Here is a 17318-nt window from a genome sequence, read left to right as displayed (position 1 = left end):
AGAAACAGGGACTTAGAACAACTAGTTGTTCTATGGCTAAAGAATTAAAGAAAACAGTGTCCCCAAGCCTTGAACCTGGGTCTGCCATATTTCAAGCAACCACTTGAAATGATTATTTTCATGCAATATACGTGATGCTTTTTACATTTTTCCTTCCTGCAGAAAGTGTGTTGAGATGTCTCTGTTACTTGAATCAAAGTAGTTTGCTAAAAAGTGTTCAGCACTGAATAAATCTCTGTGTGTCTAATATCGTAACTTTTTCACATGTTGTTTTCATGAAGTGAAATGTCTAGTGGCTTTGCTTTACTTTTTAGCTTGTAATGACCAGCCTGCAGTCCATTCTAGAAAATGTGGATACACCAGAGTTACTGTGCAAATGTGTCAAGTGCATCCTTTTGGTGTCCCGATGCTACCCACACATTTTCAGCACCAATTTTAGGGTAAGCTTACTTTGTCCTCTGTATTTTCTTTCTCGCATAGAAATGTTGGTGCAGCAAAGTGGGTAATTAACCTTTTTTTTTCAAAATTGCTTTCCAGGACACAGTGGACATACTGGTTGGATGGCATATAGATCACACTCAGAAACCTTCATTGACGCAACAGGTGTCTGGTGAGTTTGACCAAAGAGTCACTGATGTAGTCTGCTCTGGCTTGCAGATGATGTGGGTTTATGTACACAAGTCTGGTCCTACTGACATGGAAGTTGACATAAAACCAAAATGAGTTTCTGACTACATAACAAGAGACTTTGCTCCTAATTTTTTAGTAAATTAACGTTTGCCATTTTATGCTATATCTGGAAAAATGGGATGCTTTAGCTAGGCACATTTAAACATCTATTGTTTTGTGTAACTTTTTAACAATTTTTAATAATTTTATAGATCTTAATATAGTCTCTGTGAAAGAATATATTTTCTGCTATGTATTTCTAGAAAATCTTTGTGGTGAAGACACTGTACTGGCATTTAAGAAACTGGGAAACTTCTTCCTATAGCTATAGCAGTTGTCTTGGCATTATTCACAGCAAGTCTGTTATGTTTTCTGTGTTATAGTCCTAGATTCAATCCTTAACGTTTAACTGCTGTGGGGCAGGACTGAACCTTAAAATGAATTTGTCAAAGGGGCAAAGAAGGGCAGTACAACTTATATTTATTTTTAAAACAACTTATGTTAGAATTTTCATGCAGATGACCTTCTCTTACCTTAGAAACTTTTACCTCACCAATCTGCAACTAAAACTTAATTTTCCTATGTTACCTTGTTCCCCTGTTCAATTGCCCTGGTATTTTTATACAGGATGGCTGCAGAGCTTGGAGCCCTTTTGGGTGGCTGATCTTACTTTTTCTACCACACTCTTGGGTCAGTTTTTAGAAGATATGGAAGCTTATGCTGAGGTAAACAAGACTTTATGGTGTATACCAGAGTTAACTGTTGTGGATATCTTAGTAAATTCACAGCTGTGATTCTTATTGATGTATTACATTTGTAGAGAATAAAATTATATGGTTTTCCAGGGGAAAAGAGGATCAAATTACAAAGTATACTTAAAGGCATGTGCAATGACAGTTCTACACGAATCCTCATGAACTACTTAAATTGTATCATAGCCAGGCATTCAGCCACTGTTGATTGAGAATATCATGTTATAATAAAAATAAAAGCAGTTTACCAAACAGGAATGCCTTCATTTTTAAAAAGCTGCAATGAAGACATTTCACAGTCTTTCCTTGGTATTTGTTCTAATTGTCCAACTTCAGAGTTTTTCAGAAGTAATGACTACTAGGGGGAGAAGAATTCTTAATGCTTCTGTAGATTAATGGTAAATGTCTTTTTTTCTTTAAATAAAGTAACAGATCATATTGCACAGGAAATAATGCAGCAGGAACTGATAAAAAACTGAAGTACATTCATTTAATGTGCTTTGTTTTGACTATGTAATCTTTGGTTAGTTAACAGGGTGTAGAGTTTATCTGATGCTGTCATTAAAGGAAGAGTTTTGTTTTGGGGGGGGAGTGTTGTCTTTTTCTTAAAGTATATGTGCTCGTATGTATATATGCTCATAATTAGATTATGCTATATTATATATGTTAACATGCAGATCTTATAGGTGAAATTGTACTTCCAGCATAATCTGTTTCACTCAAAGTGGAATAAGTAATTTGATTTTATTAGTGTACTTACATGTACACCAAGGCTTCTGATGGTACAGCTTTAAGAGTTAGGATTCAGAGACCTCTTTGGCAGTGTCAAGCCCATAGAAACCTGCACTGCTGTGACTGTAGGCACATGGCTGAAAGTGATTAGTCAGCGCAGTAAGTCGCTGCTTATCAACTTGTCTGCTGAACTGGACAACGTGTGTATTCTTAGTCACGGAAGAGTTTTAAGATAACATGCGTGAACTTAAATCATGGAGGAGGTGGTTCCAGCTAGTGTGTTTTTATCTCACAGTGGGGTAGACCAAGGCTATATCTATACTAATGAGATCAGCACTTCTGGGAATGTTCCCAGGCGCTGATGCCAGCTGGCATGAAGTAGCCTGCTAGTAAACTCATGGCCTCCAGATCAAGGTAGCTGCATGTAAACAGTGTGATGGGAATGGCCACTCGAACATCCTGACTCCAATTCATGGACAGGAATTGTTTGGGAGAGTGGTAAAAGTGTGCAGACAACTGTTGTACCAGTGCAGCAATATGGATGATCACGTTCCAGGGGCCAGGAACATCATAAGCCTCCGTTTTAATTTACAAGATATAGTCTGAGTATTCTGTTACAGTGGCTAAACTAATGAGCAGCGTCTCATTACTGCTCTGTGACTTTCTCGTTGTCATTGTGTGCCTATATCGTGTCTTCGTATGTATGTGGTCAGGGATATTGGATAAATATATCTATAATTGGATAGTATCTATAATATGCCTGGAAAATAGATAGATGAAGTATTTTCAATCTCATATTTTGATCTTTTATGCATGTATTAAAACTGTTAATGATGTGTACTGATATATGACTTCTGTGCTGTAGGACCTCAGCCATGTGGCTTCTGGGGAATCAGTAGATGAAGATATCCCTCCTCCTTCAGTATCGCTACCGAAACTGGCTGCACTTCTTCGGGTTTTCAGTACTGTGGTGAGGAGTATTGGGGAACGCTTCAGCCCAATTAGAGGACCACCAATTACGGAAGCATATGTAACTGATGTAAGAATTCAAGTTTTTCTTTTTGTTTGTTGCTGACAGGATTTATCACTATATAATGGTGCTATTCACTGTTGAGTTTATTTAGGTTTTGTGGATTTTACATGAATATCTATATGCTCAACTTAGAGCAAATGTATTTTCTTGAAAGAAATACAGTACAAGAATTTTATTAAACATTAAGGAATAGATTCTGGTAGTGACCCAGGGGAGTCGTGTATACCAGAAACTAACTTTTTTAGGCATTTTAACTTTATGCAGCTAGGTTTATGCTTGTGTTATCCGTCTTCGTAACCATAATGTTACCATTTATTCAGATTGCTATGATGCTATAAAAACTGAATTCAAATTATAAGTTCCATTCTATAAAATGTAGGTTTTTTTATCCATGCTAAAATTGTATCTATCAAATCTGATAGCAAAGTCCTTTTGTTCTATAGTATAGAATGGTGTAAACTCAGAATAAATATTATATAATATGCTAAATAGCTGCTATACTGCTGTAAAAGGAATTGTAGAGGGTGTGAATGATTTAAAAAAAAAAAAAATTACCTGCAGTCAAAATCTTGTTGTTGCTGCATGAGCTGCACAACTGTAACTTATGCCCTTGCAGAGTTCTGTGAAGGATGAAACTTCTTGGATAAATAAGTTTATGGATTTCCCAATTAAAGCCAAGACAGTTATGTAACTTGTGTCTTAATCTGCAGAGGATTCTTGTGACAAGAGCTCAAGAAAAGAAAACTAGTCTGTCTTTTACAAGAGGAGTTCTGTTGACATCAGTTGGAACTGAACAGAATTCTGAATAATAAATTTAGGTTTTCTAGGTCTTTGCAGGCTTTTAACTGGGTAGGAAACCAGACAACTGAAGGTTTGTTTTTTCTTATACTTCTGAAGTGTAATACCATGGTGGGCATTATTCAGGATAGTGTATTGACAGGATTTACCAAGCTGCAGAGTAGGTGATGGGACAGGATATCAAATGGATGTGAATATAATTAAATAGCATGCAGTCCTTGTCTCTTTTTAATGGAGTTTAATTTAGGCGTGTTTTTAATTTTCCAGGTTCTGTACAGAGTAATGAGATGTGTGACTGCAGCAAACCAAGTATTCTTTTCTGAAGCCGTACTTACAGCTGCCAATGAGTGTGTTGGTGTTTTACTTGGCAGCCTAGATCCAAGTATGACCATACACTGTGACATGGTCGTCACGTATGGATTAGATCAGATGGAAAATTGTCAGACTTGTGGCACTGATTATATCATTTCAGTCCTGAATCTGTTGACACTGGTTTGTACATATTCTTCTTATTGCAGTTTTCACGTTGGAAAATATTTTTTTTTAAGCAACCTTGCTTTTTTGTGTGTGTATTAGATAAATATTTAAAACTCTTCTTGTCCTGATCATGATCAAGAAATTCCTCTTCTAAATGGTTGTATTCTTTTCTGTAAAGCTTATGCTGCTTGCTTGTTTATGCATTTGGCTTGTTGTTAAAGTGGTGTTTAGTTTTAGCCTGAGTGTTTGTGGTTTGAGGTTTTTTTCTCCCTGTCCGGCTTGACTGTTGGACAGTGCTATTCTCTGGCCTTTGCAGTTGATAATACCACTTGATGAATTTTAGAATCTTAGCGCTTAATACGTTTCATTTATCTACTTATGCCATGACCTGGAAAATCAGGCTTCTTCAAAACATAGCTCTTAATGTGTAGGCCACAAACTCTTAAACTCACATCGTTCTAAATTAATTGTGCAACTTTCTCTGTCAGCTGTGCTGTTAAAGCCTGAAAATAAGTGATTCTCTGAATGTGAATTTGGGAAAGCAACTACAAAATACTTGTGTTGCTGCGAAGCTGTTTTTTCTAGATGTAGTGTATACAGGCTAGAAAAACAGTATTTTAATCTTTATTCTAATAAAAATTAATTCAAGTAGTTAAAGATATTTATAACTTTGGTTTTTATCCCCAGATTGTTGAACAAATAAATACAAAACTGCCATCGTCATTTGTAGAGAAATTATTTATACCAGAGTCTAAACTACTTGTTCTTCGTTATCATAAGGAGAAAGAGGTAAGAGTAAGTGACTTCTACAGGTATATTACAACAGCCTTCATGCATTTCCTAGAATATATTTATTAAGGTGTAAAACTTTGTTCATTGTAAATACACTTTTTTATCTAACGATATACCTGTGAAACTTCTGAAAAGGCAGATGTAGCTAGTTCTTGGTTTTGGCACTTATATTTGATAAGGAATTGGTAACTTGGCCATCATACCAGATAGAGAAGTCCTTAGTTGATGTGGCTTTCATACTGAGCATGTTATGTGGATGATCCAGAAAGTAATTAATAGATTCTCTAAGTAGTACTTAATTACAGAAAACTGAAGATAGGTATGTGTATCAGACTAGACTATTCATAGATAAAGAAGCATAACTTCACATTCTATGGTGGTGATTTAATACATCTTATGATTTCATGCTAATCAATTATTACTGTAATTATTTTATGTTCTCAAGGTTGTTGCAGCAGCCCATGCTGTATACCAAGCCGTATTGAGCCTGAAGAACATTCCTGTTTTGGAGACTGCTTACAGGTTGATTCTAGGAGAAATGACTTGTGCTCTAAATAGTCTTCTCTATAGTTTACATCTTCCTGAGGCCTGTTCTGAAATCCAGCATGACTCTTTCAAGAAGCATATATTCAATGTGGATAATGCGAAGTTTGTTGTTATATTTGACCTCAGTGCTCTAAGTACTATTGGAAATGCTAAAAACTCATTAATTGGGGTGAGTAAAAACTCTACAGATAGTTTGTGCAATAAGTGTGAAAACACTTTTTTACCTAAAATATACCATAATGTATTTCACCAGTAATGCACACATGTATGATAAAAATGATCATATTTGTTTCCTAACTTATGTTATGGAATAACTTCCAGGATTAAAACTTAGGGGAAACAGAATGGGTGGATTGTATCTCTAGTTGGTGCATAACAGAAAAACACTTTCTAGGGAAGAGCATCTTACCAGGGTTATTCATGGATTGATACTAAGATCGTCAGTAATTCTTTCTGAAAATCAAGACAGATAAAAGCAGCTTTAGTGTGTCCTCTGGTAGTATATCAGCCATCTGAAAACACTTGTTCCAAATCTTTCCAAATGAAACCATAAACTGCTTTTAACAGGTTGTTAAAAAGGGAAAGAAAATACTTAAAATTAAGGTCAGAAAATTGAGTTAAATTATTTCCCTTGGGAAGAAGTGAAACACAATAATTAATGGTATAGAAACTACACTTAAAATAGATCCTATTTATTATGTTTCTTTGCTTGTGTTGCAATTGTTTTGTAGATGTGGGCCCTTTCGCCGACTGTGTTTGCACTACTGAGTAAAAATCTGATGATTGTTCATGGTGACATAGCAGTTCATTTTCCTGCTGTCCAGTATGCAGTACTCTATACATTATATTCACACTGTTCCAGGTATGAAGATTAATAATTCATCAGTATTTTAAGAGGACTAGGATAGACTGATCTGAATAGAATATATTGTTGGAGGGATGAATTTAAATAGGCTGTTAGAATTAAGGCTTTGCCCAAACTTCTCTAATCAGTTTTTACTTTCATTAATTGCAGGGAGTCTGTATTTCAGCCAAGAAAGCATATCCTGGCTTAAAAATTGGCATTTTATTCAAAGGCAGACTAGAAGTCTTGTGTTTGAATAGAGATAACTGAGGGAGAACTCTACTGAAAGTAAATAAGGAAAGATTATTTACTATTTTGCTTACTGTGAGATCTAGGAGAGGTAATGAAATGTAAACAACAGACTTAAACACATTTTGGACCTTATTACTACAAAATGTTGTCAAAGTAGGGGGATATACTAGCTTAACTGTTACTCTGTACATTTCTTGGGATTGGTGATTTTTTTCACTAAGCATTTGATACCAGCCGTAGTTGAAACCAAGTTACTGGGCTGCATGGACTGATGTAAAATTGTAGCTTTTTTCTTTTAGGCCAGGGATCAAAATACTTGGGTTTTGAGATAATGTGGTTATTGTATGGGTCTACATTAACTTTTTGCTGCTGGGTTTTTTGGTTGGTTTTGTTTGTTTGTTTGTTTGTTTTTCCTGCCTCCTGTGTACTTTAACGAAGTATCCCTAGTCTTGGGGTGATTTTATGTTCCATGTTTTTCCTTGCCTTTTCAGACATGACCACTTCATATCTAGTAGCCTCAGTTCTTCCTCTCCCTCTCTGTTTGATGGAGCAGTTATAAGTACTGTAACCACAGCAACAAAAAAACATTTCTCAATCATACTAAACCTTTTGGGGCTGCTACTTAAGAAGGATAACCTTACTCAAGATACCAGGTAACTAACATTTTTCTTATTAATCAGGAGACTTTTTTCTTTCCCCCCCCCCCCCTCAGTAGAATGCCTTAATTCAGAAACCAGGATAACTTTAATCTATAAAACTTGGGGTAAATTTAACCAGTCAAGTATTTCATTATTAATGTTTCAAAAAAGCCAAATACCTGTGGAAAAAGTAGCTGCTCATTTTTATGCATGAAAACTAGAAAAGTTGAAACCATTGTAAGATCTATACAGTAAAAGCAAAGCTATCAAACTTTACTGAAAAAAAGTTTTTGCTCACTGAAAGTGCCCTTTTTCAATAGTTACAATCCTGTATTACCAAAATGCTGTGAAAGCTAAGGACATTTTTAATGTTACGAAACCTTTTGTGTAAAAAAATGAATTATGGTATAATACTCATCTGTAACATGAAGTAGTTTAAGTTATATTGGAAGATTATCTTTCTGTAACTGTACAGAGTGACTAATATACTTTTGTTTTTTGAAGGAAACTACTTATGACATGGGCCTTGGAAGTGGCTGTTCTGATGAAAAAATCAGAAACATATGCACCGTTATTTTCTCTCCCATCTTTTCATAAGTTTTGTAAAGGACTTCTAGCAAACAGTAAGATATCACATATTTTTACTTATTAACTGTCTTTTACATGGCATAATTAAGTACACAAGTGACCTTGTCATATACCACCGATAGCTTTAACTGTACTTGTTTCATTAACTTTTAGGGATACTTTTGGTTTGTATTGCACAAAAACTTACACTCTCCTTCTATAATTTTTTCTATTATTTTTCTCAAATGGATCCCTACCTATTACTTATGCAAACAATTAATTTTTAATTTTCTTAAAATAATAATTTGTGATTGTGAAATTGATCTACCAAAAATGTAAGTGATGTGCCAAATCTTACTTGTAAGATTGCATTTTATTTTAGGAGTGGAACCGTTCCATAATGTGATGTGTTGTTTTGGATTTCAAAACCTGGAAATGGAAATATGGGAACAAATGCTTTTAGTAGCATAATACTAGCAAAAGCAGTAACTTCCCATGGCCAGGAGTTACTAACTTTACCTTAGCTTTTTTTTTTTTTAATTGAAATATATGGTGTATAATGCCAATGTGTAGAGACCATAGCAGGATTAATGTCAGCTGTCAGAAAAGGCCCATAAGTAACATGTAGCACAAGTGACTCTTTGTTACTAAGCATTTACTTGTTACAGTAAAACCAGTCAATGAAGTCCAAAGAAAAGTATTGCTTAAAGCCTGTGACGACTTCTACCAGCTAAGCTGTAAAAATGTCTTTAGATGTTCTACCCCAACTAGGGTAATGCATAAGTTATCTAATTCTAGCAAGTATAACTTTTTTTTTCTTTCAACTCCTTAATTCAGCCCTTCTGGAAGATGTGAACATTTGTCTTCAAGCATGTAGTAGCCTCCATGCCCTGTCTTCCTCCCTCCCAGACGACCTTTTACAAAGGTACTTGCACAGAATTCTGTATATTATTTGAATTGTGCTGTTAATGGAAATGTTATCACCTTTTTTCCTTTTTGGTGATGCAGGTGTGTTGATGTGTGTCGTGTTCAACTAGTACACAGCGGTGCTCGTGTAAGACAAACTTTTGGAAAACTTCTGAAGTCAATTCCTTTAGATGTTGTGTTGAGGTAAGTTGTTCAGATTAACTTCAATACAGAGAATGGTTTAGTTTCTTTCTTCAATGACATTTATCTGAAAAATAACGCCAGTCAAATGTCATCATACTGTCTTAATTTAAAATCAAAAACCATGAAGTGTCTTGCTATCTCTTTTACTTTGTTACAGGTTTAAGAACAGTAGGTAGTACACAAAGTAATTAACAAATTTGATAAACTATGCAGCACTTCTTACAGCAAATATGAATACTTGTAAGGTCTATGTTATCCAGAGCTTCAGCAATATTATGTCTTGCAACTTACCTCAAAGACCTGAACTCTTAAAGCACTTTGTCTTCATACGTAATAGTATACTTATTTCCAGTCATTTCATATATATATATGTGTGTGTGTGTGTGTGTAACTTTTTTGCACAACTCTTTTTGATTTATTCAAGTACATTATAGCATGGGTTGTTTTTCCCCCACCTCTTCCTGCAGTAACCGTACCCACACAGAAATACAAGAAATTTCTTTGGCTATAAGAAGTCATATGAGCAAAGCTCCAAGTAATACATTCCACCCACAGGATTTCTCTGATGTCATTAGTTTTATTTTGTATGGGAACTCTCACCGAACTGGGTAAGAACTTCTTTTAAAACTGAAATCCATGGATGTTGAATTTATAGTAAACGATTACAAGCTATATTTAGTTTAAAATTTGTAATTATCTTTACAAATTACATTGCTTTACCTTCAGTCATTTTTTTTTTACACTTCTCTTTTAAGTATTTATAAATATCTTCAAATACAGACTCTTTTGCATATTTGCCTATGTACATTTCTGCTTGGAAGTAATCCTATGGGAGATTTGTTTGAGAGCAATAGGGAGCTGAAGCGTGTGCAATATAAACTCGTTACCACATGAACTTGTGTTAATGTACTGATGTTTTCTTTCAGGAAGGATAATTGGTTAGAAAGATTATTCTATAGCTGTCAAAGACTAGATAAGAGAGATCAACCAACCATCCCTCGTAATCTGTTGAAGACTGATGCTGTTCTTTGGCAATGGGCTGTTTGGGAAGCAGCTCAGTTTACTGTTCTTTCTAAGTTACGAACTCCTCTGGGAAGAGCCCAAGATACATTTCAAACAATTGAAGGTACTGTAAAAAATATAGTTTATTTTAATGGGATTTTTTGGTAAGATTGTGCAGCGAAGCATTTCATGTCTAAGGCAAGAAGCACAATGGCTCTGTTTTTCGAAGATCGTAGATTTTAAGCATGTTTTTGACTGACACATCAAGAAATACAATGGCAGAAGAGTGGTTGCATAATTGCTATTAACTTTTGAGAGACTTTAGCATTGCTATCCCTTGACACATTTAAATCAAATATTGTCTGGTAACTTTTTTTTCCCATGTTTTGGTAAAACGTGTAGGTATTATTAGGAGTCTTGCAGCCCACACGTTAAACCCTGACCAAGATGTTAGCCAGTGGACTACTGCAGACAATGACGAAGGACACAGTAGCAACCAGCTTAGGCTTGTTCTCCTTCTACAGTATCTGGAGAACTTGGAAAAATTGATGTACAATGCTTATGAAGGATGTGCCAATGCCCTTACCTCTCCACCCAAGGTTTGTCTGTCGTACAGTGCTGATGTTACTTGAAACAGTCTATTGAATGAACAGTGTTTTCAGGGTTGTTCACGTCTTAACCATGGAACTTCAGAAGAGCTTCTCAAACAAAGTTTGAAACTCTTAATTCTTCTGGCTTTCACTTTGGCTTATTACTAGAGAACATGTGAAAACAGGATTTATTTCTGGAGTGCCAGCTTGTATAGTGGTACAAATCAAGTCTGTAGTACCTCTAATTTATAGCAGTCACTTATTTGTAGCTTGTCAGCAGTCCTGTTATAAAGTAACACAATTATTCGAGGCTTTAAATTGCTTTTTGAAGACTATAATAATTATGTATAAACAACATACCCTTTTGTGTAGTTCTAGCTGCAAAACATTCTTCACTGTTGAAATAAGCTGTTTAACTACCAGACTTTGACATGACAGTAACATATAATTTATAGTCAGTTCATGTCAAGATTTTTAGCTCGCCCGTATGCCTGGCCAGTTGCCCGCTATGCGTGATTTCAGACCATCTGCGTTAATAAAATTAAACATGCAGAATTTTACCTGTTTCTTCATATCTCAATTGAAAACTCAACTGGAGAAAAGAAACCTGTCCTGACTTTGATTGTTATAAATATTAAGTACTTCATGTAACTGTTTTGATTCATACAGAAGAACGGTGTTGTAAAACGTATCTTTTCTGTCTCTAAAGGTTATCAGGACTTTCTTTTATACTAATCGTCAGACATGCCAAGATTGGCTAACACGGATTAGACTTTCCATCATGAGAGTTGGATTGCTGGCTGGCCAGCCTGCTGTGACAGTCAGGCATGGTTTTGATTTACTCACAGAAATGAAAACTAACAATAGTATCTCTCAGGTACTCTCTTTTCAGACTCTGTAGACTATTACAAAAATATTCCCACAATATTTGAAAAGAACTAAGCTAAGGCAATCAGTAGTTATTAAACCAACTGGTCTATAAAAGATTCTTATTTAAAGCCACGTTTTAAACTCATACTTCTGTATTGACAGACTTTTGTGGTTAAGTGATACTGTAGGTTGGAGATTAGGATCTACTGTATACATGTGGTCAAATAGTATACATAAATGAACACTATAGTTTGTTCACAATTTGAATTGAGCAATTTCATTTTAAACAGAAGGTTCTGCTTAAACCTTATGAAACTTCAGTTGTATTAGTGCGAGGCCTTCCTGAGCTTGTGGTAGCGTAGTGTCTTTGCTTACCTGTGGGTATGAGCAGGAGGGGGATGTGTTGTGAGGGTGTCCTTCCACTGTAAGTAACTAGCAGATAAGTGCAGGGGTGGGATGAGTGGATAAAGTGGATAAGCCTTCTTAAAAAGGTTGAATAGTTTCTTCAGTACATGACTTCATTTGCGTAAATATTTTAACAAAGGAAGTTTGATTAGATATTTATTACTTTCTGCTTCATTACAAATTCTCGTACTTGCATAGGTATACACTATCGCATAGTGATTGCTAACTGTTGACGTTCAGGCTGTGGATTCAGAGTATATACTCCTCCCTTAGCTCTCCTGCTTTTCCAAAAGCAGTGTAATGGATGGATATGCAGAGCACTTCACTTGTAGATGCATATAATGAAATACTGCTTTACCATTTCCAAGTATTAAACCATGTATATAGCTCTTAGTTTATATGAGATTTGTTAAATAAAGCTGTTGGTTTGGTTTTAGGGAAATGAATTGGAAGTGACAATTATGATGCTGGTAGAAGCATTATGTGAGCTTCACTGTCCTGAAGCTATTCAGGGTATTGCTGTCTGGTCTTCTGCTGTAGTTGGGAAGAGTCTTGCCTGGATCAATTCTGTAGCTCAACAAGCGGAAGGGCGGTAAGTTTTCTCAGATAACTGGATTTTACAAACTTGGACACTTTTTCCTTCTTATGCATAGTTCTACTTCTGAATCGTTTAAATTGTGGTGTGAATCAAGGCTACAGATCTAATTTCCATGTCAATTAAAGTCATTGTGTCTTTCAGAGATACCTAATGCATCTAGCATTTTTAGATATTTTAACTTTTAGTTTTAACTAAATTACCAGGATTTGAATATAAATGGTGTTCCTAAGCTGTTTTTTCATAGTTTTCCATACACAGCATTATTATTTTCATATTGTATTTAATTTTCTATTGCAAAATATTATTAATTTAAATATTTTCTAATGAAGTTTCTGACCAACGGCGTGATCTGATTACCTGCCACAGTTTGCCAAGAGAGGGACTCCGAGGGAGATGCTTTGCAGTTTTAGTTCAGCTTTGAAAAAGTGGCTTCTACGTCTATTGAAGTAGAGTCTTTGGCTGCAGATACAAATAAGTGGGTCAATGTTCCAGATAGGGTATGCCTTCATTTTGGTGTTTTCATCTCCTTAAAGGAATGCATCCTTTCTTCTGTATGAAATGAAAAAGAGACACCTTTCATTATTTACCTGCCATGTAAAAATCCCCAAACAAAACAAAAGAAATGAGGGTTTATGTTTATAACTATCTTTTGCCCATTTGGGTAAGATTTCTTAAAATAATGTGCAGCTTTATAATATGTGAGAAGTTTCTCAGAAATGTCAAGTTTAAGGTGTGACTTGTTGCCCTAGACCCAGTTTTACAATCCTCTGTTAAATGATATGTAGTTAATCGGTATTCAGCTTTACTCATTCAGGTAAAAAGTGTGACAGTCAGATATAAAACTCATTTATCTCCTTCAATCTGTACTTGGTTTGAAGTTGCCATTAAAACCTGAATGGAAAAGCTTTTATACTGTGCTATAACCTGGAAATTCAGCCGGTAAACTTGTATTCTATGTTAATACCTTTCTTTTGCTGAAGGTGACATGCGAACTTTTTGAGTTTTGTGGTAAAGAAATGTTTAAAATATAGTCTATTTACCAGAAAACTGATTCTGTAAAATGCTGACTAAAATATTAAACCATTTAAGGTTTGAAAAAGCAACTGCGGAATACCAGGAGCACCTGTGCTCCATGACAGGAGTGGATTGCTGCATAACAGGCTTTGACAAAACTGTTCTGAAGTTGGCCAATTCAAACAGTGTGAATAATGCCAGCCCAAAGCATTCCTTGAATGGTCAGTATTTATTGTTTTCTGTTTAAGAGAAATACAATTTTGTAGCTGTATGTACATAAAATTAGAACATTGAGTGATATAGCCATGTTAATGATGGTGTCTGATTCTTAAATCTGAAAACCTGTTTCTGTGTGCAGTTAAAGAGAACTGCTTAATGCCGTTGAAACCAGTATTACGTGTAGATATGAGGGTTTGCAGTACTGAGGTCTAGCTGAATGAAACTAAAAATAATAGGTAAACTATATTGTAATTTGCTGGTTTAATTCTAAATTATTTTAGATCATCATAACTTAAGGCTTAGTATTTATGACATAAATGTATCATAAATGTGCTATTACTCAGTATTTTTACTACTGAGACTTTGTTGCAGTATTCCGGTTCATCTTTGAAAAGGGACCTTCTTTGTTCCTAATTTAGTTCTTCTGTTTTCCTGTTTTGATGCTTCTTTACAGATATGGATTAAATTTTCCAAAACCTCCTTTGAAAAGGTTCTTTTTGTTTAAGAAAAAAAAAAAGTATAAGTGGAAGAATACTGTAAATGTTGTGTAACTATTTGATTTTTTTTTTAATTAAGTGTTTTTCCTGACAAAAGACATAGAAATTACATTTGAGTAATAGAATTGCTATTTAAAAATATATAAGCATAAATATATGTTTAAGTATATATATTATTCTTTCGTTTCACAGGAGAAACTAGAAAAACTGTTCTGACTAAGCCAAGTGACTCTTCACCTGAAGTTATAAACTACTTGGGTAACAAAGCATGTGAATGTTACATTTCCATTGCTGACTGGTCTGCTGTTCAGGAGTGGCAAAACATGGTCCATGACTTGAAGAAAAGCAATAGTAATACCTCAATCAATCTGAAAGCAGATTTTAACTACATAAAGTAAGGATATAATTAATTTATTCAACAGTACCTTAGAGTTCAGTATCTTAGAATTGAAATATTGAAGTTTTTATGGATTTTAGAAACTGAATGTCATCGAATTAGAGGCTTGATAAGAAGAAAGTTGTGTTCTTGGGAGGGGGAAGACTTGGCCATAATATTTACTAGCCATACAAATAAGTAAAGAGGTAACATCATTCTAAATAGTTACTGCGGCTTTCTGACTGCTGAGGTTTCTTAGTATTCAAGAAAAATATCTCTTCATTTGGAAGTAAAAGATGTCAAATTCTACTTCTATTGTCAGAAGATGCATCCTTTTGCACAACTTAATAGTAAAAAGTAAAATGCCTTGTCAGTGGTACAGTTCTTAAAAATATTTTAATTCATTAATCTAATGTAAAAAGTATATTAAGGAGGTGGTCTTGTTGCTTAAATTATTTCTTTTTTTTTTTAATGGAATTTAGAATTGTAGTTTGTGCATTTATTTCCTAACCCTTTATATTCGTCTGGTTCATGAAAAAATATTTGTGACATTGAAATAGTCCTTCAAGGTTTAAGGGTCTTTTCTGTTTCGTTTGACAACTTGATTGCTTTCCATTCCTGTACTATTGTGGTAAACATTGTAAAATCCTTTTGACTTGAAAATAAAAGCTTAGAAGGAAGCTTTTAAATAAAATCTTGCAGGTCTGAAAAGGTGACTACTTCTGTCAGAGAAAGGGGTGATCCTTTTGCTTACTGCAGTAACTCAGTGTTGTGCAGTTAATCCATTAGGGGAGTGAGTGCTTGTCATGGATGTGAAAACATGTAATTTCTGAATGTTCATGTTTTTGTAAACTAAACCCACTGTACTTCTGATAAACATCACAAGTGCTTGCTGTACTGTTGCAGAGGTCTGGTCGTTTTGACTGGTTTGGGTTAGTTTCCATCCAGGTAATTACTGGAAGTAAGATACTATACCATCAGAAAAATCCTGTAAAGTGCTCCTGAGGATGCACAGCACTTTGACTCTTCTGCTCCTGAGCAGGCTGAGAAGAGACTCTGTGTAGTAATGAGGATCGAAATAATTCAGCAGAAAGGGGAGTTTTCACATGCTGAATATTTTTTTTTCTTTTCTAATGCAGATGCTTAGATAATTCCTTCTTCAGTGGATAGTAACAAGAATATTGAACCTTTGAGTTTTCTGTATTCTGAGCTATCAAGCCTCTTAACCTTTCAGTGCCTTTTTTGTGTAGTTCTGTAAAAGTCTATAATGCCCAAATTATTTCCTAGTGTAGAACAATGGAAAAAAAAAAAAGATAAATTTGCTGCTTCAGGCTGTTAAGCAATATAAATTTGTATAATCTATGACTTGCAAAATAGTCCATCATTTCTGGAATTTTGGTTTCATGTAAACTGAAGAGTTGAAACCATGGCCTCATGAAATTCTGCCCCAAAACTTACTTTTCTGTGCATAGAGGGGGGGAAAAAGTTTTTTGGGTTTTCTTTGTTTTTAAACCCTTCCAAAGTCAACCTTTTTTTTCCTGACTATCATAGAAGAGTATTATATATAGTGTGATTATAATATGAAAAGCTTCATAGCTGGAGAGGTGTGTTTTCCGTTCACTTTGATATTGGATTTATCCATTTCGCGCAGTACTATTGCCTCTTATTGATTATATGGAAATTGGGATTTTTTTTGCTTAGAATTAATTATAAGTGCTCTGTAGGATTTTGAGTTAGGCTTGAGTCTTCTTTTTTGCTGTATAAGGTATTTAGCAACTGGAATGAAATAAGAAATGTGAAAATAAAACTATAAACATTGAATTGCAGATCTTTGAGCAGCTTTGAGTCTGGACAACTTACTGAATGCACTGAACAACTAGAATTATTACCAGGAGAAAATATCAACCTACTTGCAGGGGGATCCAAAGAAAAAATAGGTATAAATGCATAAGTTAACATTACTTCAAATATAATAGTAAATATTTATTCATGTATCTGTCTTGATAAATGACAGACTGAAACTTCTGAATGCAGTTTGCTGTGTTCAGTGGATTGACCATAACCTTTATGAATTGAGCTTCAAAATGATTGGCAGTTGTCATTCTAAATGTTGATACAAGTGTGTTTTTGGGAGTTAATGTGTTTGTTTATAAGGAATCTATCATCAGTTTCTAATATGAATACATACATACGTATATACTAAATATATGTATATATTAAAAAAGAGGTTTTTTCCGAACTTCCTTGCTCTCAAAAATGCATTCTCAGATGGTGACACTTGATAAAATTTGGCAGTTCTAGTTGGTTTCAATTGTTTAATCTCCATCTAGACATGAAGAAGCTCCTTCCTAATATGCTAAGTCCTGATCCAAGAGAACTTCAAAAAGCAGTTGAAGTACAGCTCTTGAGAAGTTCAGTATGTCTGGCAACAGCTGTAAACCACATAGAACAGGAGCAAAAGTGGCAGTCAATATCTGAGTAAGTTGAAATGCGCTACGAATGAATGTAATATACTGTGAAAAGCTGTTCTAGTTTGT

General features: G+C 34.8%; 1 protein-coding gene across 5 annotated transcripts in view; it reads left to right on the top strand.

Annotated features, from left to right (window-relative positions):
• The window catches only part of SMG1 (SMG1 nonsense mediated mRNA decay associated PI3K related kinase), a 68337-nt gene that overhangs the window by 23235 nt on the left and 27784 nt on the right, over nt 1–17318 (top strand). For 4 of the 5 annotated variants that reach the window (XM_087731185.1, XM_087731188.1, XM_087731184.1 and 1 more), the window contains 21 exons: nt 315–440; nt 538–610; nt 1297–1394; nt 3019–3192; nt 4252–4476; nt 5149–5250; nt 5699–5968; nt 6531–6661; nt 7387–7548; nt 8038–8156; nt 8938–9025; nt 9109–9210; nt 9678–9818; nt 10137–10336; nt 10615–10811; nt 11512–11679; nt 12515–12669; nt 13765–13910; nt 14598–14799; nt 16609–16718; nt 17112–17259. In XM_087731185.1, the coding sequence (XP_087587311.1) occupies nt 315–440; nt 538–610; nt 1297–1394; nt 3019–3192; nt 4252–4476; nt 5149–5250; nt 5699–5968; nt 6531–6661; nt 7387–7548; nt 8038–8156; nt 8938–9025; nt 9109–9210; nt 9678–9818; nt 10137–10336; nt 10615–10811; nt 11512–11679; nt 12515–12669; nt 13765–13910; nt 14598–14799; nt 16609–16718; nt 17112–17259 (3137 nt within the window). The remainder of the gene's footprint in view (nt 1–314; nt 441–537; nt 611–1296; nt 1395–3018; nt 3193–4251; nt 4477–5148; nt 5251–5698; nt 5969–6530; nt 6662–7386; nt 7549–8037; nt 8157–8937; nt 9026–9108; nt 9211–9677; nt 9819–10136; nt 10337–10614; nt 10812–11511; nt 11680–12514; nt 12670–13764; nt 13911–14597; nt 14800–16608; nt 16719–17111; nt 17260–17318) is intronic. The other variant, XM_087731186.1, reaches the window with a different exon arrangement.

Source organism: Nipponia nippon, unplaced genomic scaffold (genome assembly GCF_047370975.1).
Source record: "Nipponia nippon isolate SJK-2023a ecotype South Korea unplaced genomic scaffold, ASM4737097v1 scaffold_5, whole genome shotgun sequence".
NCBI lineage: Eukaryota > Metazoa > Chordata > Aves > Pelecaniformes > Threskiornithidae > Nipponia > Nipponia nippon.
This window is presented reverse-complemented; position numbering and strand designations above follow the sequence as displayed.